At 40.3% G+C, this 25,765-nt stretch overlaps 1 protein-coding gene across 4 annotated transcripts in view; it reads right to left on the reverse strand.

Annotated features, from left to right (window-relative positions):
- Nucleotides 1-25,765, reverse strand: part of AGAP1 (ArfGAP with GTPase domain, ankyrin repeat and PH domain 1) — a 645,107-nt gene that overhangs the window by 156,725 nt on the left and 462,617 nt on the right. For all 4 annotated transcript variants that reach the window (XM_045032567.1, XM_045032566.1, XM_045032565.1 and 1 more), the window contains one exon: nucleotides 7,125-7,286. In XM_045032567.1, coding sequence (XP_044888502.1) covers nucleotides 7,125-7,286 — 162 coding nt within the window. The remainder of the gene's footprint in view (nucleotides 1-7,124; nucleotides 7,287-25,765) is intronic.

A 25,765-nucleotide genomic window follows, 5' to 3' on the forward strand; every position in this document is an offset into this window, starting at 1 on the left:
AATACTAGCTCATGTGCGTTAGCTAATCTTGTTACCTACTTGTAGAATGACTCCTCCACTTCCTCTTCCTCATTGGGGGGTGGGTCTACAATAGAGCCCCACCATAATATCACTACAATTCTTTTCCCTTTTTACCCTGGCCCAGAGACTCTCAGAAGGTCTGTCACTCACCTCCTCTTGGACCTCGGAGCAAGTGTATTCATTCTTGACGTACAGTGCAATGCTGCCTCCTTTTCCCCCATACCTATCCTTCTGGAACAAGCTATATCCCTCAATGCCGGTTCTCCAATCATGGGAGATATGCCACCAAGTCTCTGTAATACCAATTAAGTCATAATTTTCTTCATATTATGAGACTTCCAGTTCATCCTGCTTGTTCTTCATACTCCTTGCATTTGTATACAGGCATCCAAAGCTATTTTGCAGACTGCCCTGTTGCTTTTCTTCTTGCCTTTTTAATGCAATGGTGGTTTCAAGTCCCTTCTCCAGAAATTTGCCCCTTTTCTTTGTCTTCATTACTTGAGCCTAGATGTGCATTGGTTGGATTTTTGTCGCCACCCCTCCTAAGACCTAGTTTAAAGCTCTCCTTATCAGGTTAGCCAGAGGATGTCCAAAGATGCTCTTCCCAGTATTTGATAGATGGAGCCCCTTCCAACACAGTAATCCTCTTTTCTGGAACATCAACTCGTTGTCAGAAGCCAAAGCCTTTTCGCTGACACCAACTGTGTTGACATGCATTTATTTCCAGGATTTGACGGTCCCAGCCCGGACCTTTTCCACGTGTGGAGAGCAGAAATATAGCGTTTTCACTGAGTGAAGCTGGCACAAACGCCTCAGTGAGGCGTTACTCAGGGAGCTTGGCATACAACCTGCCAATTGGAGCAATGGTCTTCAAGGCTTGTGAAAAGCAACTGCGAAGCACTGGATTTCCTGATGCTGAGATTAACACTATCTTCCTATGGAGAGCTAGGGTACTTTGCTTCACTTAAGTTAAGTCATCAGGGATTTACCCAAGGAACCACCATGTGTTGCTGCTATTAACTAATTTTTCCTTATCCAGACAGACCATGAGAAAATTATAATCAGGCAACTGCAGTGCCCTTTGGAGCTCTCAGATTTCCTTCATTTATCTCAGTCTATTTTTAGGCCTAAGTATGATACAGAACACACTGGTCCTGTTGGTTGATGATCTCATGCTGGTGGACAATGACCTGACGTCCATGATGATTTTTCTTTATATGTGTTAGCAGCTTTTGATTTTAAGTAACCTTTAGTTCTGAACCGGTCCTGTTTCTTCCCTCTCAAGCAGTTCTACAGATTGTTTTTTGACACCTTTTATAGGTTTCCGCATGGCTCTATTCTGTGGCCCCCTCCTGTTTAAACACATATGTGATGCTGCTAAGGGAAAGTATGACATAATATGCAGCCAAGACTGTGAACATGCAAATGATATGAGCTGCTGTGTGTCACTCCCACAAGAACACAGAAGTCAGAGTCTGTACTTTAGCATGGTGCTCTAATACTTTGGTGATGAGGACCCTGTATAGCACCTAGATAGATGGATATAATGTCTGGTGAGAAATGCAATCTGGATGAGAGCAAACTGGCAGAAGGCTAACCTGGACAAGTTGGTCATGATGACTAGGGGTTGGGGGAACATATGGTAAGGAGAATTCTGTCCTCTGTTTTGAGATCAGGAAGGTGCTGCCTTTTAATTAATTCACAGTTTGTTCTGGGAATCTCAGTGATGCGAGATACCAAAAGCATTTTTATCTGCACTCTTGCAACTATTCCCCTTAAGTCTGGAACTTGACATCTCTATCCTTATTTTGGGTAACTGCAGGTTGGAGAACTGCAATTCTTTTTACTTGCGGCTAAATTTTAAGAGCATTCTGAATCTAGAAGTAATACAATAGGGAAGATATGGGCACTCAGGTAGGTAATAGCCCAAACCTTAAATCTTTGTTGTTTTGTTTTTGTTACTACAGCAAAATACTGTAATGATGATTGGAAAATATATGGTCAAAATACCATATTGCAGCCTTGCAGATCTCATCTGGTGGGACTGACCAAAGCCGGTCTTGTAGATGCTGCAGCATGATTGATTGAGTTGTGACATGCCCCTTCAAATTTCAATGTTGCTACCACGGTGCAACGGTGACAGATGCACACTGATCAGAAAGGGTTCTTTTGGACACAGGCTTGCTTTATGTTCCACTCTTATAGAAAAACAAAAATGGTGGATTAATTCTCTAATGGCGTTCCTCACTTTTCAAAGAGACTTTGTTGCTGCAACTAATTTGCAGAACAAAGCTCCCCCAAGCTGAAAGCTAGAAAGAATTAAAAAATAATGGCACTGGAATACTTGTTTGAAAGCAAAATGTAAACATTTAATTTGAAAACCAGAAAATAGTAACCTGACCTGTGTGTATAAACAAAGTAAAAAACAAACACACACATTTGCATTTTAAAAGAGAAGATTTGAAAATCCATTCCTTCTCGTTTACTACTTGAGACTTGAGTTCAGGATTCTGTACATGTTCTGCAACCGTTGATAATATTACCACCTGAAAAAGGAATTCCAGCATTATTTTAGAGGGTTTTGTGAAGATACTATTATAGGGAACGTACCAAATCTTGTATGCAAGACTTAGCAGATAAGTGACAGAGGAACTAATTTTGAAAAGCTTTGTGAATGTATTAAAAATATAATATAGTTTACCTTACCCAAACTTTGTTATTGATTTGGGATTAGAAATGATTCTTTAAAACTAAAATCTTTCCAGTTCACCTTCAAAATTGAGTTTTGACACTACTGCCAGAAGAAACTTGCTGAATGTGCACACAAAGCCAAGCCTCTCTATTCAAATGTACCGTAGGTCTTCAGAGCCCGTAACTCACTAATTATACGAGACAAAGTGATTGCCATCAGAAAAGTAACCCGAGTAAGGTTTGCATAAATGTACAAGCTCAAAATACCACTTATATCCCTTGGCACAGCAGGATCTTAATTTGAGGTTGATAAACCCTGATAACACCAAACTGCTGGAGACTGAATAGAAACTAGGTGTTGTGCTTTATACAAGTTATTGAAGAGATGACACTGTAAATACAATAAACAATCTTTCAGAGATTAAATATATGCAGATGGCATTCAAGATTTCATGTGACAATATGGTAATAATTTATACTAGAAATGTATGTGGTGCTCCATAAAAGCAGAGTACAAATACCCTGCTGCATGTGCATTAATTTAGTTTGAGGCACTAGAACTTACGCAAGAGCTAGGTATTATCATTACTATTAGTACATATAAACATTTGTTACGCTTGAAAAGAAAAGAGTATTTAATACGCTATTTTTGGGACACATTCCAACAAATTAAACCTTAAATCCTAACTTCTCAGAAGAGAGGGTGAATGAACTTCTGAGAAGAGAGAATGAATGAGCTGCACTGCATATCTTGAGATGGAAAAGAATGTTCAGCCTTTTGTTAATGAGGTCTGGAGAACTTAGATTCCTGATCTCATAAAATTGGCTATGGTCACCTTTTATCAAAAGAGATGGTCCTACTAAGATCACGGAATTTCTCTCTCTTGAGCTCTATTAAGATCTATAAATTGTATGCAACAGAGAACAGACGTGACCAGTATTCACCAGTGACTGTATCAAGTGCTAGTAATATCAACTGATATTTTCCTCTGGAAGACTGAATTTCCTACGCAAGCTTGAGATACTTCATAATTTGAGCAATAGCCAATGACTGACCAAAAATTCACAGGCCCAGCAAAATACAGCAATTTTCATTTTTTACAATATAAAATAATGAAATACGAACAACAAGAACTCTGAAGTCTAAATGCTAACCAAGAGAAAACTAGAACTGAATCTGAAGAAAATGAAAAAGTGGGTGTGTACTTCCTTCCTGTGCCAAGAAAAAAAAAAAGGAACTGATGGTTATATGAACAGAGGCAGTATTTACTCCACTAAAAGCATATGTGAAGCACACACAAAGGATCTTGTCTTGAAGTAAAATTTAACAACTAATCAAGTTAGGAATAGCTCTCCAGAGACCATATGACCCTCCTATCCCTAGGAGTGTGAAGCCACATCTTAAAAAAAAAAATTATCCATCAAGAAAATGATCAAAGGAAAAAAAATCACAGGCTTCCAATCAGATTCAAGAAAACCCATCAGCCAATAGTTGTTGCAGAGGTAATTGTTCTAAATCTATCAATAAACCTAAGCTGCTCCTTCATTGACTGCAAACACCAATTTCTTTCACAGAGGATTATAAGTTGATGTTCATGGTCTTACTTCTGCCATTAGGGTGATAAACAGTTTAAGCTACATCAGGATCTGACATGTAGATCAATTCTAGGTCCATAAAGAATCTATACAAGAGGTTCCCAGACAGGGATTTACTGCCCCCAGTTTTTATTCTCTTGCTGCTAAAATTACTTCTGTCAAACACTTACAAGAGTAAGAAAAAAGGTACAAAAATTAATTTTTCATGTAGTCCTGGAACAGTCTCTTTAAATTCATAAATTTAAAGACGAACATGTTACTGCATTTAAAATTATGCTGAGCAGCATGTGGTATTTAGCTAAATAGCGATCCAAACCTATGATTTGCTCACTATCAAGCAGACAGCAATTTGAAACATTGAACTAAGCTGTCTAGATTTTCTCTAAGGGCAGTCACAGGCTTCCTGTTACCAGTGCCAAATTATATTAGACATTTAATTTTAAACCTCAGGTACTTAAATGTAAAACCTTACAACAGTAATAGTCATAAAGCAGTGGGGCATTCCATTTCAGAGAATGGATTTTTCTATTTTTTCCCCTTTAATTTAACCAGCACCTCCTGTTTTGTGGCTCTGCCCACTACAAAGTAATTTATCTAATTAGGAGATGTTCACAGCTGCTTAAAAGACTGAAGCCCCAGGAAACCAAAGGTCTGGATAGGAAGACTTTGAAAAGTTCTCCGGAGCCACACAAAGTATTAATTTAATGTGAAAAAAGGTGCAGAGAAAAATTGAATCCCAATATGTTATTTTGTCTACAATAAAACCGTGTGACAATAAGCAGGCATATTCTCCAGTACATTGGCATTTGAATTCCAAAAGATGCTTAGCTTCTCCCTATCCCTGCTGCTTTCACAGCATTATCTTTTTATGATTCTAAAATTCAAAACCTTTTATTGGGGCAAAAACGCTGAAATTAAAAAGGGTTTTTCATGTGTCAACCGCCAGCATAAAGGATAAAGTTCTACAATCTAAGAGAAAGAGGGTACACTGATGGAGATGAATCATGTTTGAGTTTTTGAACTAGTTTTATCAATCACAATAGTTAATGTTTATGTTGACATTTGTTTGTCTAAGACTGTCCACTAAGCACCGACCTAGTGAAAATAAGTTCTCCCAGTATTTTCAAAATGTAAAAAAGCAAAGCGGGAAATGATGCAAATATCACTTTTCTATTGTTATTTACTTTTCAGTCTTCCTCTATCCTTTGAGTAAATGTAGCACAGCTGACCCTGGCTGCTGTCTCTTACGATCCAGAAGTAATAACATATGATTCCCAAGTCATCAAACAGAATTAGATGTCCTTAATGTAAGACGTATAAAATATCGCTGGGTGTAGGAGAAAGAGAGGGCCTCTTTTTCATACCAGCATAGATAACTCACTCATGAATGCTGTAGGGCTTGCCGACATAGACAAAAAGCTAAGATCAGCAGATACGCCCAAAACAGCAACAGTTGTGTGCGTGCGTGCCTGCGCCACAAAATGTGTCCTTCTGAGACCCTTATAACTGTCACTATTTTAAGGGGTAGCCTCAAAAGCAGCAGTTTCTTTTTCTCTAACTCTCTTTCATGGTCACTTCATCCTGTGTTGTTCACACCCTTCCTCCATTTACTCTGTTCAAGGTTCCCTTTGCTTTCCACATTCTTATTTCTCCATTCCATTACTTCCACCATACTTTCGTGGGCTCTCCATGGTGCTTCCCTCTGCCTCTTTTTCAACTTCTACAAATTTAGCACTTGCATAGTGATTTACTAACATTAATGGAATCTTCACAACTCCCTATGTGAGGTGAGTAGTATAGCCCCATTTTACAGATGGGACTACTAAGGCAGGAAGTGACTTGAACAAGGTCACAGACAAATTACGTGTTAGACCTAAGATTGGAATAAAGGACTCCCTTGTTCTCAATCCCATGTGTAGTCCACTGGACCACAGCACCTTTCATGCTATTCAGACATTCCCCCTTGAGGCCAAAGCCCACAATGTGTGCTTAGTAGAGGAACAAGCTCAACTGAAAACAGTTTGCTACAAGTTTGTAGGGAGCTTATAGCAGCTCAGGCAACACCTCTGACGCAACATCAAATTGGTCTGGGATCTTTTCAGAAATCAAGATATCAATGACAACTGATTTGTTGGCCCCACAGACTATCCTTAGGTGGCTATATGAAAATCATGAATATACCCTGTGCTGGACAAATCACTATGACAAACTTGCAACCCTTGTGATTGGTCAGCAGTTTCAAGGCTCTCTTCACAATAGATGGCTGGAAACATCTTTAAAAAGGAAACAGAGTAGTCCTGACATTTACAAATTCCTCCAATTGAGGTTATGGAGACAGTGGCTGTGGGATTCATTCCAAAGGCTGGCTCTGCCTACAGCTGGCCAATTTCAACAATAAAAATAAAATAATAAATAGTTCAACACTTAAGACCACAAACAAAGGGAATAAGGGGATGAGAACTGTGTACCTTCATTCACAGATGCAGTGAAGATGTCTTGGAAGTTATGCACTTAGAAAGCAACCCTGGCTTTGCTATGCTTTTAATAATTTTGGGCCTATGTGAAATTTCCGGCATGGGGTAGTTGACAACACAAGGCATCTCCTTCCTGGTGCAGTTATGTTTGCTGCTTCCATAGCACTCTTAGCCTTTCCAGGCCACAAGGAGAGATGTTTTGTTAATTTATGTTCTTCTGCCCCCTTCTCATCCTTTTTGTTCTGTTTAAATGGTTGCAGCTTTGCTTAGGACAATATACTCAGATGAGTGACATAAGCCCACAGAGAAGAACTCTAGCAAAAAAAACAGCTTGTCTCTTACCACTGCTGATGCCAGAGTTTGCAATGACTGTCGCCTCACTCCATTGGTCAGCACTGGACACTGAGTAGGAGCGCTGATGCATACCATCGGGGCGACTGTTGAAGGAGACTAGACTGATCCCACTTGCCATCTGAGAGACAGACGTACTAGTAGTCACATTTCCTAGAAACAAACAAACATACATAACCCCCCGTTACTATACAAGATAATGCTGATTTACATTCAGGAGAATAAATCTTACAATACCACAGAGCAGAGAGCGCACTAATTTCATTAATGTGGAGAACAGCAGCAGCACTTGAATGCAGTGTTGGCTAAACTTTTGGAAGCTGAGTTCCCCCTGACCCATTTCTAGAAAATGGAAATACTTGCAAGCCCCCAGTGCATCCCTGATATATGTTGTTAAAAGCCTACACATCTTAATTTATATATCCTCTCCACTGCCCTAGCTAGTCCTTCCTACCCACCTAGTGGGTGTGCCCCTCATGCTTTGGGAAGTGTTGGCTTAGTGCATAAAAGACATGCTGAAAAAACCCAATCCTTAAAAACTAATAAGCATTAAGCAAACCATCCATTGTACCCTTACAAAAGCAAGTCCTGAAAATGTAACATGACTCTCTAAACAGAACTCTAACATACAAAACGTGTAATAACTACATCAAATGGAGACACTTTAAACCCTCTTATCCTAATTCAATTATTTTAATTGAGTATCCCCACCGCTGAATAAAGGCAAAATTGAAAAATCTACAGTGCCAGTAAATAAACTGGTACTAGTAGCGTAACATCAACTATAAAACCCATCTTCCACAGACTTTTAACTATCATCAACATGGAGGCAATACCAGGGGGCAAATGTGTTTAGCAATCTCATGATCCATAAGGGCTGTGACAGATAATAGTTCAGTAAAAAGTTTAATGGAGGAAATAGCTGACCGGTGATCTAGTTGAATCCAGTTTAGTGACAAAACAAAGAAAACCCTTTCCATGAACTTAGACTTCTTGTGGTCTCAGTCTATCTTTCCTGTTCTTGTGTTTGACATGCGCTAGAAATTTCACTCTGCAGTTTAGTTTTTAATCACATACTCCATTATTGATTTAGACTTTACTGTTTAAACAAATTTAAAATATTTTTCAAGTGTTAGTTTGATTTTTGTAAGAACGTTCTAATAGCTGCAATCTCTTCATGGCAGACTTTACCAAAACACAGTGGACATCGTGAATCCATTGTTAAGGCTTGCCTACAATAGGGTTAAATGGCTTTAAGAATACTATTTTTAGAGACAGATTTAAAGCATTTAGTATTTTCATCCAAAGACAAAGTAACTGGTAATGGCTTTCCAGCAGAGCTGAATTGGAAGCAAAGTCATCTAAACCTACATACAAAGTACAGTTAGTAAAGTTTGTAAAGCACCTTGCAATTCTTTGCTACTGAAGACTCTCTCTATTCTATGTGTACATACACACGCACTTTTAAGATACTTTCATACTAAAACTTTGCACTTCCATAGCACTTTCAATTTGACAACCATTGATGAGTTCAGAAACATTGGTGAATTAAGATACAACACTCTTGTAAGGGAGTTAATTATTATCTACTATTATTTCCCACTTTTTCCACAGGTTAAATGACCAAAAGGTCACAGAGGAAGACTGTAGCAGAGCGGGAAATAAAACCCAGATCTCCTGACTCCCAGTTCCATCATGACGACTTTTCCCAACAGCAGTGTTTTGAAAGAAAGAAGAGCTTTGTGAAACACTCTGTGCTTATTAGAGTTTGTAAGATTGCCTCTCTGAGACCACACACTGTCTATGGTACCTGTATAACCTCCATTATTGTAAGATCTGAGCACCTCAATCGTTAATGAATTTGTCCGCAACATAACCATTTTACAGATGGGGAACTGAGGCAGAGAGACACTAAATATCTTGCCCAAAGCCACATAGGAAGCCTATGGCAGAGCATGTATTTGAACCTGGTTCTCCTGAGTCCTGGGCCAGTACCTTTACCACTGGACTTCCTCTCTAATCCCTTTTCCCAAGCCATTCTTTTACCCATGTGGCCTCCATACGCTGATTGGCATCTATTACACTGGTCACAAGTTAAATCTACAACAGGTGAACACTTCTTTTGAGCCTGTTTGAACAACCAATTTAATGCATTTTTCGAAGGCTAGTATCTGACCGTCCTGTGCCAGTGTTTTCTAAAGAGGCACTGGGAACACATGTAAAGTTCAGCAATGAAACCCTGCCCACAAAACAGCACCTATGTGGTGATGATTCAGATTAGAACCCCACTCTTGACTGAAGTCTCACTAAAATACGGAATCAAGCACTCACACTGTTTTTTGCATTCTTTTGAATTAAATAAATACTTTTTCTCCGAATGAATCTCTCTGCGCTCCAGCTCATGCTCTCTCTGATATAGTATCAGCATACTTTTCCTCCAGGTTTTATAGCCTGGGAAAAAAACTTGAGTCAGAAAATTGCTAATGAGGAAAAAAAATACCTATTGTGACAGCTCCATCTTGGCTGACACATCAGAAACTTCCAGAGCTGAAAGATGATTCTCTACAGTTTGAGGGAAAGAGCCAAACTCTGACTGTGAGCTGCAGAAGACTCCTATCCTACGCGGATCAGACACACAGGGACATATATACCAGAGAGACCAGACATTACTACTTGTGAATCACTTCGCTCATCATCACATCACCGTGCTATTATGTTGCAAATGTGGGGGAGCTGTAGAAAGGCTAAGCTATATTGCGTTGTGTTTCTAATGGGGTCTCTCAGAAATCTGTCCTTGCCCCAGTGCTATTACACACTTTATCAGTGATCACATATAAATCATTGCTGGTAAGGTATGCAGATAACACAAATTAATGGAGTGGTAAATAATAAGAACAAATCAGTTCTATAGAATGATCTGGATCACATGGTAAGTTGGGCTCACTTACGTTCTAATACAGCTAAATGGCAGGTCATCTCTAGGAGGTTATGAAGTAAGTCACACTTATTGGAAAAGGGGCTGTATTTTGGAAACCAGTGAGCGACAAGGACGTATGGGTCATTGTGGATAGCCAGATGAACATGAGCTCCCAGTATGATGTTGTGGCTAAAATGGCAAATACTATCCTTGGATGTACAAGCAGGGGAATACTGAGTAGATGTACGGAGATGTTATCACTGGGTACAGCATCGGTGAGACCTTTAAGGAATCCTGTGTCCAGACTTTTAAAGGAATGTTGCAAACTGGAAAAGGTTCAGAAAAGAGCTACAAAAATGATTGAGGTCTGGAAAACCCGTTTTATAGTGAGACACTAAAGAAGCTCAATTTATACAAGACAAAGTTAAGAGGCAACTTAACTTGAAGTCCATAGGTACCTATATGGCATGATTTATGATAGTAGGGGGCTCTTTAATCTAGCTGACAAAGGCATAACACAAGATCCAATAGTTAGAAGCTGAAGCTAGACAAATTCAGACTAATAAGAGGACACTCCCCCCCCATAAACAGAAAGGATAATGAACAATTGGAACAACTTACTAAGGGATGTGGTGGATTCTACATCACTACATCTTTTCAATCAAGACAGAAAGTCACTCTAATAGATATGCTCTAGCTCAACCAGAAGTTATGGGCTTGATGCAAAAACAACTTGCTGAAATTCTATGGCCTGTGTTATGTAGGTGGTCAGACTAAATGGTCACAATGATCTTTTCTGGCCTTAATAAGTAGGCATCTATAAAATGCACATTTCCTTTAAGGACTAAATGTACTCCCTCAGAACTGATTTTAGAGTTTTTATATTTAAAGACTTCAGTTACAGAAACTGATATGACCACTTCAGATCGAACCCATATCTCAAACTCTTTGGAGAAGCAAAATAGCAGAAATCGATTGCTTGTAATTTGCATTCAGAGAACTACCACCCACTTTTCCAGTAGATGGGGTGATCTGCTAATGCTGATATTTCTGATACTACCCAGTTATAAACGCTTGCAGAATAGATGGGGACCCTAGACAATCCTACTCCCCAGTGTCCCAGTCTTGGGTTGTGAAGGGTTTGTTCTGACAAACTTTTCTGCCTTCCTGAGACTACTTCATTTCCTCTTCAAAACCAAAATAAACAGTAAAGTGCTTAACTAGCCTGCCCATAGCTGGAGTTCTTTGGAAATTTTCCCTTTCCCCTCCAAGAAAGCTGCTATGATAGACCCTGATCCTGCAAGCATACATGCACATGTGTAACTGTATTCGTTCAAATAATCCCATTGGCTTCAAAGGGACTACTCGGATACGAAATCACCAAAATGCACAACTCTTGGCAGGATTGGGGCCCTTAGTGACCACAGTCCTTTGTGATCTTTTCTTCACAGCAAACTATAGCACAGGTGAGCCAGTAGCCCAGCTGAAAACAGTCTCAAACTCACAATAAGCATACAGATCAGATGTCAGTCAAGAGCAAATGTTGCTGCTCATCTGGTCATACTATGGTGTCAAACAGTCTTACTAGCTGACTTGTTCTGCTTTAATGTTCCAGTAAGACTTATTGTTCCCTGGCGAGGTGGTTGACTCTTGCATTCTGAGCATGACACTCCAAGATTTTCTGATCTGCCTATTGTCCTGTTCTGTCTTCAGGCCACAGCTAGGAGATATATGAGGTCACACATCTCAAATAATAGACTATGATTACACTAAAGATATTTAATATCCATGGCTTAAATAGCCCATACTGCCTGTGGAAGCATGTGCTATTATCATGCCTCCTAGCTGCTGAACTTGAGATATTAGAAATTCTCCTCTCTTATGCCTAGTTTATAGCTTGTGTTAGGAGAGGACTACTGAGTGAGATAGCTGCTGACCCGAGTGGTAGGGTCACTAGAAATCTTTGTTGTTTGTTTTGGAATCAGGTAAATTCTGTCATGGCATACTAATTTAGAAGCAGCTGGATGAATACAGGGCCGCCCAGAGGATTCCAGGGGCCCCGGGTCTTCGGCGGCGGGGGGCCCTTCCGTTCCGGGACCCGCCGCCGAAGTGCCCCGAAGACCCGCAGCGGGAGCCCCCCGCCGCCGAATTACCGCCGAAGCGGGACCCGCCGCTGAAGTGCAGCCCGGTGTTCGGGACAGGTCCCGCTTCGGCGGTAATTCGCCAGTGGGGGGTCCTTCCGCCCCGGAGCGGAAGGACCCCCCGCTGGCGAAGACCGGGAGCGAAGAAGCTCCTGCGCCCTCTTGCCCCGCCCCCTCTGGGCGGCCCTGACCCTGTCCACCCCCCCCAAAACACCCACAATCCAACCCCCCCATTCCCTGCCCCCTGACCGCTCCCCCAACCTCTGCCCCCTCCCTGTGCCCTGACTGTCCCCAGGACTCCCTGCCCCTTAGCCAACCCCCCTGACCCCGGCCCCAGCCTCTTACCCCCGGCTCCCTCCTCACCCGGAGTCTCAGCGCCTCGCCCCACAGCGTGTCTCCGGCGGGGCCTGAGCCCCGCCCCGCTCAGAGCCACGTGGTGAGGGGGCGGGGCTGGGAGCTCCACGCCGAGCGGAGGCAGCTGAGCTCAGCCCGGAGCTCCCAGCCCCTCCCCCTGACCACGCGGCTCTGAGCGGGGCGGGGCTCAGGGGCCCCGGCGGAGACACGCTGCGGCGCTGTCTGAGGACAGCGCTTGATGCGCTAGGGCTCCAGGAGAGGGGCGGAGGCGGGAGCCTCAGCTGTTCTCTTGGGGGCCCCTGCGGAGCCCGGGGCAAATTGCCCCCCCCCTCTGGGCGGCCCTGGATGAATAAGTCAGGTCTTTTCACTTTTTCTTTCATCTGGAAACAAAACAATACTACCTACACTTCCTTGATCTCAGAAACCACTTTTGTATCGCATTAAACTCTAAACTCCTTAACTATTTGGACCTTATTAAAGTCCTCACCAACAAAATGGTACCTTCTCCCCATCCACATATCATTTTGGGTTCCCTTAATTTTAAGTTTGGACAATTGAGGAAGATAAAGATTTTTACATGTATTATGGTTTATATTTTACTTGTTTTAAGCCTTGTTTAGAATGTTTACAGCATTTTTCTAGGCTTGTTCTCAACTTTCGACATTAATCTTAACGTCCCAATTAGCTTTGTTAAGCAAAACCACCTATTCAAGGTGACAGATATTCACCGCAACAGAGTGATCCTGCATTCCTGTTCACTGTGGCATCTATTTTAGCACCTTTAGAATACAATGGCTTTGGAAATGCATTATTTTTCAGAAGCAGAATTAGAGAAGCACCTCGAAAGACATCTCAAAGACCTTACAAGTGGCATCCAACATGCTGGACAGAAGAGTGATGCTATGTAAGCCCATTTTTAACCTTTAACTATCTCTCATTCCTTGCCTAGTAGAATGGACAGAGTTATTTTTGATGAGTTCCTGTGCGATAATCTTCATAACAGAAACAGAGAAGGAGAAAACTGGTATGTGAATGAAAAGATGGAATGTTTTTGCGAGATCATGGAACGATGGAAAACAATTATTGAACAACTTTGCTTGAATAACACATTGCCATCAGTCTGAATTGGGTGGCTGAGTGGGGGAGAGAGCGATATTTTGAATGTCAACATTTTCTGGCCATTTAGCTAGATTTAGAACAAAAAGGCCCAGTCACATTCTAAACCTTGATGGGATACAAAAGCAAAACTTTACAGAGAATATCCATAACATGCTGATTCTTATACTGAAATTGCAGTATTCAAAATTTTATATAAGCCTTAAACTTATTTAGAAACACAATGATTTGGCCTGTGAAATTAGTTTCACCACAGAGAAAGTGAATAACTCAGGAGAATCATATAATAATTCTGTCAATTCAGATTCATGAGGAATTTTGTATAGTTGGGAGCAAATATGGTAGGATCTGAGAAGCTAATTTCTTGGTGATCCATAATGCAGCTTTATTTTGTGGTCAATGATACAATTTATCAGATGTGGTTGCAAAATCAAGCACAAAGAGCTCCTTAATCCATCACAGGCATTAGTACATTTTCAATCTTGTTTGAGGTTACTAAAAATTTTTAAATAAACCAAACCTCATAAAAGTCCCCATGTGGTCACTGACATATCAAAAAGGCTGGTCTACATAAAAACTGAATAAGAGATAGAGAGTTTTCTCAAACATACTTTGACCAGACACAGGCCCAATCCTTGAATGACGACAATATTTATTTGAATTTAAATATTTTCCCAATCTATTGCTCATTTTTCACTCCTCCTTCAGGTTAATTATAACATGCCCGGACTCTCTTATTCAGTCGTGTCAAGTTAACAACAATGCTATCATACTCTCATCCAAATGGAGCCTTGTTAATGCCAACTGCTGTTCTTATGGACTTGTTCTGCCACACAAAGCTTCAGGAAACACTCCTACTCATTTTTCTCCTCCAGGAGGCAAACTCCTCTTCCCACCTTCAAGAAGCAATATTTCTTTAATTTTACATGTCAGGATACAGAGCCAGTGGCAAGGAATCATAGCAGTCTCTTAGCAGACAAGCCAGCCAGCTCAAAATATGAAGCCAACAATGTTCACTGAGAAGCAGATTCTGCATATTATGGCAAGATACATGTTATGAAGCCTTTATATCTAAAAACCTTAGAAGCAAGGACTTGCTGCACTTTTACATCTGTCTCCCTCTCTGTCCCTCTCAATATATCAACATTAACATGAAATACATGGTCAACTACCTAGTCCATTCTGTGTTCTGAAAAAGTGCTTCTTCAAATACATCATATATGCATCAGCTGGTTGCTTAAGTTGATTAGCAGGGGGGCAGTTAAATTACTATGCTAATCCGTGTATTCTCAGCACTATTTCCTTGATATGGATATGTGTATATGCTTACTGGGAAGCCTTGATTAGTTCAAGCTTCAATGTGTCAAAGGCTCCAGTTTCTTTCCAAAGAATAATTTTAGCTGTACTCACAACCCTAAAGTGTAGGAGCTGATTTGAAAAGGTACTTACCTCTACCATATGCTATTTTTCTTTAAACAATTTGCATTTCAAAGTGAAGATGGCATTTATATTTGAATGAATATCAGTATGTTGCCAGAACTGGTCTCAAATGAGCAAAAAAAGATGCTGGTTTCCTATTGAACAAAAATGTTTTCATCTACCAAAGCAGCATCAAAAGAAGAATTCCTCTTTCTAGCTATAGACCGCTTTAGAACATTTAAAACTCTTTTCTGATATTATAAAATATCCTGTTATGATACAGTTTGCAGATCATTCAATTACACTTTCACAAACAATTAATCTCTTCAAAGACCACCACGAATAGAATTCAAGGCACATTCCCAATTTTAGTCTATGCTTAAAAAAATCACCTTTCAACAGAGAGAGATTTTTAATATGAGGCACTGGAAGATGCACGAGGATTGAAATTTGTGCTTTATTTACTCATTAAGCCAGTGTGGACAGCATCAAACTGCAAAGAGAGTTTGCTTGGGGTTTACTTGCTCCTATGATAGGGCCAATGTAGATGGATGAAAATAGGGTAGCATTGTTCCCATCAGTGCCTGTGTGAACAACTCATTAATGGGAAATAAACAGCTGGATTGTGGGGAGAATAGACCCCCATTCACATGGCATACACTGCCTGATTAAATAGTCTTCACAAATATGTCACAAAATTGCTAGACCCTACAGAATTCAGTTGCATAATATTTAGAAATATCTTTAAAATATCACTAATGAAGATTTATCCAAACTCATGATTTCATGCCATTCAATGCCTATCTGGTACCACCTATTCAATTATACCCAGAGATGACAAAAATTGTACATTATGAAAATTTTCAATAAAAATTATTGACTATAGAGTGAGGATAATAAAAAGGTATTCTTATTCTGAAGCAGTCATTTGCTTTGCAGAAGTCTGTAGTTTGTTTGCACAATTTTAGTATCTACTGAAACACTAATGGTGAGTGCTCCTGTAACTCCTGTCTTTGTCCAATATATTTCATCTTAACAAAAATATGTTATCATGAACCATCACTGGGCAGCACAGGTCATTTTAATGGACACATCACTTCAAACTAAGCCTTCACCATCTGTTCCACCCACTAATTACAAACGCAAAAAGAATATAATTCACAACTGTACCATAAAAAAGTGAGATACAGATCATTTAAATGCATGCAAGCAGCCTGCATTCATTGCAGCATGTGCATTTGTGATTTCCCACCATCCCCAAGGCAAACAATTGAGTTGTAAGAGGTTTAATTCAGGGTGCACCCAGTGCACTATTTTCAAAGTAAGAGGTGAATATATGATGCTAGAGTTGGGTAATCTACCATTATACATTTTTTTGCAAGAATCTGTGTATATATGAGACCAGGAGAGAGAGAGAGAGATAGATTACATTAGAACAGAAGAAGATAGGGCATAGGGTGAACTCTAGCACATCACTCTGCTTTCACTATATTCACGGTTTATTTGTGCTACGCTCTTCATGATCACTATGAGTTTCTCTTCCAAAAGGAAATAAACCTCTCAAGGCCAGAGGGCTCAGCTCCCCAGCTGTTAACACTAATGAAAAATACATTAGAGCAGAGGGTCAGGAAATCCTGACTCCCAGTATCAGAGGGTTAATTGTACCAAATCATCTTGGGTGAATTTATGTTGCAAGATACTGCATATTCCTGAACTGCCCTCTAATTCATTAAACAGCACTGTCAAGTAGATTAGACCACAGCTTGGCCCGCTGTTATAAAATTGTGGCCCAAAATCTTCTGTATTTGGGGTTATTTTGGGGATGAGTGTGTAGAAGAGGAAAGGGGAAAGACACTACTTTTGTGAGAAGCGCTTTAAGCTCCCCCTTCTTTTAGCCTTCCATTGCCCTAATGAATCCAATTCCCAGAGTTATGCAGAAATTACCTTTGGCAGACTAACTTTTTGTGGGAGTCAAGTAATCTTCCAGCACCTTCCCATTTGTCTTGTGCTCTCTTCAGTGCCTACTTACATACGTGTTGTGATGACCTTCCCTACAGCGATTGGAAACGCCCCTCAGGAATCTGCAGCATGTCACCTAGGATCCCATCATAACTCTCTCAAAGAAGGTGCTTCTTCCCTTTCCCTGCTGGCCCAAGGGCAGAATTTGTGCCCAGTGCTGAAATCAAGATGCACCACTACTTCTTACAAACTGGACAGCGTCTCCACAAACCCATTCAGAATGGGGGGTGGGGGGAAGAAAGACTATCTACTGCAAGGAGCATGGTCAGTTAGGTACCATGAGCAGCAGGAGCAGGGACTAGAGCCAGACAGGTTATTGGCAGGGATTATTAATGGAGAAAGGCAAAAGAACATGTTTTCTTTACTTGTCTCCTTGCTATGAATTCCATTTGGACCCAGCTGCAATACCAGCCTACAACATGGCAGCCCTGTTTTTTTCCTGGACCTTACTAGGGGCTGAAATAAACCCCCAATTCCCCCACCAAAATTCCCAGAACTCATTTTCAATAATCCTCCGAGAGCTTTGTTTGGTATATTTGTCTAATGCCGTTTTCTTAAGTGAATTACTTTGTGCGATTTCAATAGTTTTCTTTCATAGTCAGTAATCACACCAATACAGTAATAAAGGCCTGAAGCCCTACAACCTCAGGCTGGGATCTCACTGGTAGACACAAGCTAAGTAGAGTCAAGTTTAATGAATGGATGGGAGGACTCCAAGAAAATACTCTGGTGCTGCAGGAAGTGGTATTAATGATTCAATAGGAGGGCACGCTTTTCTTTCAACTCCAAATATGATTAGGGACATTATGTTTTCACATGTACCACCTTTCAGTCACAAAGTAAAACCACAACCATGTCCAACAGATTTTGTTCAAGATCCCATGGCACTTTTTGAAAAGTAAGGACATTTCTAGTTAAATCATCCTGACCAAAATCCAGTTTGCTCATATTATATTCCCTTTGCACTGTTTCCCTTTGCTATTCATTTTCTGAGCAAATTCTGTTGACTATTACTGTATGCTGTAACATCCCGGAGGTGGGTATGCTACATTCTTTGTGAAGTGATTTGTGTGTGTTAAGTATTTGGGCCCAAATCACGCCAACAATTATATATGTGCTTAACACTACACATGGGACTAGTCCCATTCAATTCAATAATGTTACATCAGTAAATTCAAAGAGAGTACAATTCCCATGTGTAAAGTTAAGGACATGTGGAAATATCTGCAGGTTGGGGCCATAGTTTGTAAAGTGCTTTGGGATCTCTGCGAAAACTTATGGAAGTTGTTTAATAACAACTAAACTGGAAAAAGGCATTACCTGTGCATTAGATAAATAACCTCCAAATTGGACACAATTAACATATGACTTCAGAAATGGGACAAAAACTAACTTCATACTTCCTGTACCAGTAAAATAGACTTCCCCAAATTATCACCCATAATCGTGGGCCTAAAAATACTCATGCGTGGTGTACAAAGTAGATTATCATTATTAAATATTTTCTAGACCATTTTAAATGAAAATAGAGAAACTTTCTTTCTAAAAGACAATAGCTATGATTTTGATGTTACTTTTTTTTTTTATAGCTATTACCACTGTAACAGCAGCTCAGCGAATGCATGTCTGCAGTGTGAGCAGTTTTGATAAACAGCCTCTGCGGGCCACACAACGGGGATAATGTATCCTTAAGTACTGCCAATGAGCTGCCATTCTGCACAGCCAATTACTTCTGTGCGTCTGTCACTCAAAGGAAAAATGACTGAGCCCATTAGATCAAACCTTTGTCACTGTTCCTAATGCACTCTTAGGCCTCATTAATCTGAGGGAGCAGCAACACAGCCGCCGGTGCCTCATTGCCTCCCCCACAACAGGACCACGTGAATCCTCTCATCTCTCCCCCAAGTGCACCACGTTAATCAAGCTCTCCTTATTACCCCAGTCCCTGTCACGGCGGAGAGCGCTCTCTCTCTTAAATGCTCTCATTATGGCCCATCTTTAGAGCCGGCTGAGTGGAAAAAAAGAGAGCAAGAGAGAAAGAGAAGGGGAAAAAGCAAGTCCGATCACATTAATATTCATGACAATAATTAGTATTCTAGGTCACTGAATATTCATGCTATTAGTTTGGTTTTTTATGGGTTTGCTGGATGTCCTGATTGCTGGAGTGTGGAGGAAAACAGCATGGTTAGGACTTTAGATGTCAACGGCACTTCAATACTCCAAACACATTTGTGCATTTTTTTCTCCTTTTGATAAATCAGCTTCAACCCCCTTGATGGCTTTAATATTTTAAAATCATTGGGGGAATAAAAGAGCTAGCAGTTTTGCAATGGGCCGAACATCCAACTGGTTAGTATTACAATATGTAATAGTCAAGATCCCATCAATGAGACTGGACAAATCTGTGATTTTATCCCGGATACAATGCAAGAGTACAGTGAGGCATAAAAATCAGTCAGCTTGGAACAAATGCAGTCTCATCAGTAAATTATCTCATCTTCTCTGGCACCTACATTCAGGTCCATGAAAGTTCAGAACATATTTCTAATGTTTGCCTTGCTAATTGTTATTAGACTTCAGCCCCATTTGTGAACTGGAGGAAGAAGGAATCCCAATCTAACTTCCTGCACACTTAAAAACTACGCAAGAAATTTGTAAATGAACACAAGTGTTTCATGCTGATTTAAAACCAAAACCCCAAAACAGTTACTCAAGTAGCCCTGATCTTTCCCTCCCTTTTCTACGAAGCACAGAATATTGAAAGCAAAAGTAGGTTTATTTCTCTCTAGTACTGGCGAGGGGGAAACAGTGTCATGAAGAGAACTGAAAAAACGACCTTGAGGGATCACCCTCTGGCAGGATGGAAGGGTAAACGCCAAGATATTTATGACTTGACTCTTTTTTGTGTGCAAAGTGACAAAAGTGACCAGTTTTTTAATTTGTAGGATGGCTGCGTGTTGTTGGGCTATCAGCAACTGAATTAGCAACAGAAATAAAATGATCCACCTGAGACTCTTTTGTAGAAACCCAATCAAAGCAAACAGACTTTGGTGATTAATGTTAAAATTTGAACAAAATTCCTCACAAGTCGCTGAGTTTACAGTCTGCAGTATAATCATATAATGTGTCCAAGTGAGAAAGAAAGGAGAGAAAACAGTTCATGTTAACTGCATAATGCTGGCTAGTGTACTGGAATAGGCTAAAATAATTCACGTTTATACTCTTGCTAATATAGCATATTGTAAGTGTTACACGCTGTGTAAGAGTTATTTTAGACAAAAATTAGGTGTTTCTTTAGAAAATATTCTTTCCTGCTCCTTTTTACACACTTGCCAGCCAACACTATCAAAATATATTTTAAAATGAAAATATTCAGTGTTAGAACAATACTCCAGCACTCTGGGCCATTTACTTTCATTGCTGATCATTTATATCCAGAATAGATTAAAGAATTTAGGGACTGATCCTGAGAATATTTACTACTTGGCCAGTGCTTACTGGCTTTGGTGCAAGTGCCTGATCATAAAATCTAAACCCACACAATACCTCCAATTTAAAACGGGCCACACACACTAGTTAACCAATTTCAATTAAAAGACTCATTGACTTCAGTCAGTTTTGGATCAGGCCGAATTTTAACAATACATATTTAAGACAGATGAATGACCTTATCCATGTATTATTAGGTTTTATATTATGTTTTCCCTGTGCCTGCCTCCCACTTTTTTTTTAAATGCGTACCACAATGCATTTTAGAGGCTATTGCCACTAATCTTCAGATTTACTGTAATGAAATATTTTGTGGAAACTATATGCTGTGATACAGACCAGGCTGTATATTCCATTTCAGTTTAAAAGGAAATAACTTTTAGTTGTAAGGAAAAACTATCACTATTAGAACCCAATGATGTCATATTAGATACTTTAAAAGTATATTAGTCTAACTTAAAAATAAATTCTGTATTTAACATTTTTTAAATAATGTCTGGAAGGCAGTTCATTACAACTTAATCTGATTCTAAGCACTTCAGTGTACAATAAGATTACTTAATGGCCATTGCATAGCTTTGATAGATGATCAGGATTATTAACAGATATGAAACTCACATTTATGAGAACAGCATCTTTACATTTTTGCAACATGTCCAAAGTGTCACACATTGTTAGATGATAATAGTGTTCAACAAACTTAATGACAGCTGTGCAGCTAACAAACATTTTTGAATACATCAGTGTTATTAAATGTACATACAATGGTGAATATATAGTATGAAGTTTTCTGTAACTAACAGTGTTAAACATTCCACAATTTATTGGTACAGTAAACTTTTCTAGATGTGAACTTTTTACATCAGTGGCTCTAACTATGATGAGGCTGTTTGTTTGTTTGTAAGAGAAAATGGATGGCTCCTGGGACAAATCATTGGACACACAGATCGCCAACTCATATCTAACCCAGGTCAGTGGTAACTGAAAACTGGACCTGTGAGTATGCTCCATTTGAAGTCACTGAGAGTTGTGCTAATAACTTCTATAGGAGGAGGGCCGTTCAGCAGCTGATGTAGCAGGTGGACACATGTCCACATCTAGTAATATTATCCCAGAATTGGCCCTTCTTTTGGCAGTATCGCTGGATACAGCAAAAGCTGAAGGGATCCGGAAATTACCCCCTGTAGAAGGTAGTCCCAGGTCAGGCTTGAGGCACACTGACTGGTCACCATGGTGAAGCAGGTCTATTTTGCGCCTGTCACAAAATCTAAACAGATTTCACTTCACCTTTAAAGTTTAATAAATAAAATGTTGTGTTTACAACTTGGACTTGGGGTGCCATGACAGCAATACAACTTTTAAAAAGTGTGGTCTGAAGGAAATGAGCCTTGCTAATGCTAAGTGAAGTGAGAATTTGTACCATCCTCCTCTCTGCTCAACCTGGTGTGCAAGTAGCCAACCTGTGGGTAAGTCTGTGCAAAACCAATTCCCCAATTAAAACCTGCAGTTTGGATCACAGGCATTGCAAGCAAACTAACCTTCTACAGCTTGAACCTCTAAAGGGATCTTCCCACAAATAGCACTTCACTAAAAAAAACCCAGGACCTTCTTCCCCTACTTCTTACCTTAGGTTTGTCTACGCAGTACATTAGACTACACTAGAGGGGTGTACATTCTAGGGCATGCTAGCTATGTTACGGACTAACTGGCCTGCGGGGATCCTGCTGGTGTACACTAAAAGTTCCCTAGAATGCATTAATGTAATATTGTTTGAACTGGGTCTATATTAATGTGCGCTAGGGAACTTTAATACGCCCAGCACCGTCCACACTGGCCGCTTAGCGCGCACAAGAATTTAGACTCCGTTAGTGTGGACTATGCACTATATAGACAAGCCCTTAGATGTCTTCAGATAGGGTCCTAGGACTTGTTAGGAAGAGACAGGGGAAAGGAGATGGTTATTTTTCTTTGCCTCCAACAGGTAAGTCACCTGCCCTAATTAGAGATGTATTCCAGGTTAGGTGGGGAAAGCTTTTCTGCTATCAGTTTTACTGATTCTGGAAAGGAAGTGATTGACAGTACTCAGAATTTTTCATTTCAGACCTTCACTAAGGGATTTATTTTCCCTCAGTAAGTTGGAGAGCCTCTAAAATTAGAGCTAAGTAAGGGGGGAACGGGAACTTGATATTTTGTTTTTAGGATGTTAATTTATTTTCCTGGCTTACTCTCCTAGATGCTGGGGATGTGACAACAACCTGGCGGGAGGTAAAGATTATGGATAGTTACATCTGTGCCCTTGGTGAAGCCTTTAAAGTCAGGAATAAGGAAAGCCAGCAAAAGAGTTCTGCTGGAACTGGGATACATGTCTCAAGGCAAGGCAAAACCTTTGTTCTCAAGCAGATGGGGCGAAGTGGAAAAACACTAAATCTTGTTTGAAGAAAACTTCCAGGTGCTGTTTGGCTCACAAATTTTACATTATGGGGTAACTGCTGAGCCTCATTACAACCTCACCACAATTAGCCTGTTTCCTTTTTTTACCACAAGACTACCTGTAGCAAAGCCATCCTGTAGTCCTTGGTCATGCTATTTCAAGACTATATTTTTTACAAAGCTGGGACATTGCTCTCAGCAGTAAATGAAATGTCAGTGGGGATAATTACTGATAAGGAACTCCAGTTGTCATTTTGTGGTAGCAGTATGCAGAAATGCCAAAAACATTTCACTGGTATTTCATGAAAAATATCCTGCCCTTTTTTTGCCTGCTATTTCAAATGCTGAAATTTTGCTGCTAAAAATTTTGGCAACATGGAAAAAGAATCTGTAAGGCCCTTTTGCACTAGACTGTTCAAGCAAGCAGAAATACTGTAGCAGACATCTTTGAAATACATCTGGGTTTTGGTAGGTGAAGAACGAGAGAGATTGCATGGGCAATAAATGCACATGTACAGGTAGGCTTTTGAGATGGAAGATGAGAGGACAGGAAAGAGCTGGGCTGTTACAGCACCATCAAAGAAAACAGTGGTGATAGGGAACATGGCACCTATTTAATGACATCTTGAGACTGACCAGTTATGGAAGGAGCGCTATGCCCTATATTTGGAGCACAATTAACAGAGGTACCTTTGAAGCACACATCCCAATCTCCATCTTATCATATACATGGATAATGATTCATGCAGGCAAGTGGGTTCCAATGGTAATCTTTTGGAAAAGCGAGGGTAGGTGCTGGTTAAGCATTCTTAGCTCATATTGTTGAATACTAAAGTATTGCAGCAGAGCTGTCTCATGACTGAAGTAAGTGTAAATGGCCGCAAGGTGGTTGTGGCCCAGAAGGCAAAAGCACAGCCCATGACAATTATTGGAGGGATTCTGCCTCCTTAGGAGGGAGGCAAGTATCCCTCTCACCATTTTACAAACAAGGAAATTCAAAGAGCACAAGGTCAGTTCTGGCATGGCTCTGAAGAGAGCCCAGTGTTACCGATGTAGCTACATTATTATTCAAAATTAATAAGCCAAAACCATATGCTGTGGTGTCGGCAACCACCTGTGGTTAGATGTTGATAAGACATTTGGCTCTGTATGTGTGTGTTCTCTTTGTGTGTCGCCCTAGCCCTGCGCAGACAGCTGGCACAGCAGACCTCAAGCGAACCGCCCAATAACTACAAGATCAGTTAAGGGATGAAGGCACCCAGTCAGGTTTATTGTCAATGAAGCACAGTACTAGTATCCTGCAGACTCTACCGGACTGCTAATATATGTATGCTTGTAACAATGGACCAGCTCAGAGAATGGCAGGGTTTTCTGTTCCTCCCTTGGCCAGACAAAGACACTCCTTCTGAGATAGATCTTTACACCCCGATACAAACAAGTTACATACTGCCCCTCTGATGTAGTTAGTTACTGCCCCCTGACATGGCTAGTTATTACCCATCACCTTGTACATGTTGGTTCGATCAAAACACCTTTATTACATACTGTCATCCTGACCTTATCTTTTAGGAGGAGTGAGTGCATTCCTGTTATCCAGGGGGAATATTTCTGTACCATCCTTGATATTGGAATGTTCTGGTACCACTTGATATCAGGATGTGTTTGCGTGAGTACTCTGTGACTTGCGCTTCTTAGGAATGTGTATTTTTGCAATATTAGCCCTGTTCTTGCCAGATTCTGTGAGTAGGTCCTGCCTCATACCAGGCCTTTGATACAAGGGCTTATGTCTCAGACTCTCTTCCTACTACATCACCAGATGATGCTCCACTCCCTAAAGAGCCCAAAATAGAACTTAGGATTCCAGATTCCCAAATTCTTCTGCTGTCTAGCAAACAGCTGTATAAGGCACAAGCAAAGCATATGTAGCATTCCCCTCTAGTGGCCTCTTCTTACAGAAGACAACAGCCTATTACTGTTGTCGTTTACTCCTTTAGACTGAGCAGTAGAGGTCTGTGATGTGCATATTATGGTCCTGGATTAAAATGCAGATGGCCCATGTAGGGGGCACTATGGTTCTTTTTTTTTTTTTTTCAGTTAGCTTAAAAAACCCCAGGACAGTTCATACTAAAAAAAATGTTAAAAGAATGTTAAGGTTGCAAAATCAATCACTCAAGGGTCAGAAAACCCCAGAATTAAGGTGTAATCTTAATTCTGTCCTCTTGTGGAAATGCATTATGTTATAGATTGATTTACATTATCATGTGTTTTACAGGATCCCTGCCTTATGTAGCACACAGGAGAGACACTAAATAAGACACACAATTTTTAAATAAGAAGGTATGTTCTCCTGTGTTTAAGACACTGCACAGAACTGCTGGGTTCAATTAGACTTCCTATGAGATGTTGCCCAAGACTATCACGATGCATAAGTGCAAAGAAGCTAACTTAAAAGTTGGACAGGAATCATAAATCTCACATTTTCTAAATGGGTATTAGACATTGCAACCTTCATGTTCTTTTAACATAGTTTTTTTTTTTAAATATGTAGTTATGTCACATAAGACTGAAAGCCAGCCAGGCGTGCTTTTTTGGTATGAGGAGCTCTATCATGCACCAAAGACATTAGGTCTACAATGACAGAAGCATAAAAAACCCCATAGAGAACTGCTCCTCTTAGGAAATGGTAAACTCTGAAGCAGTAAACAAACATATGGTAATATCAAACCTAGGAAAATGCAACAGTTCCT

This window comes from Mauremys mutica, chromosome 10 (assembly GCF_020497125.1).
Source record: "Mauremys mutica isolate MM-2020 ecotype Southern chromosome 10, ASM2049712v1, whole genome shotgun sequence".
Taxonomy (NCBI): domain Eukaryota; kingdom Metazoa; phylum Chordata; order Testudines; family Geoemydidae; genus Mauremys; species Mauremys mutica.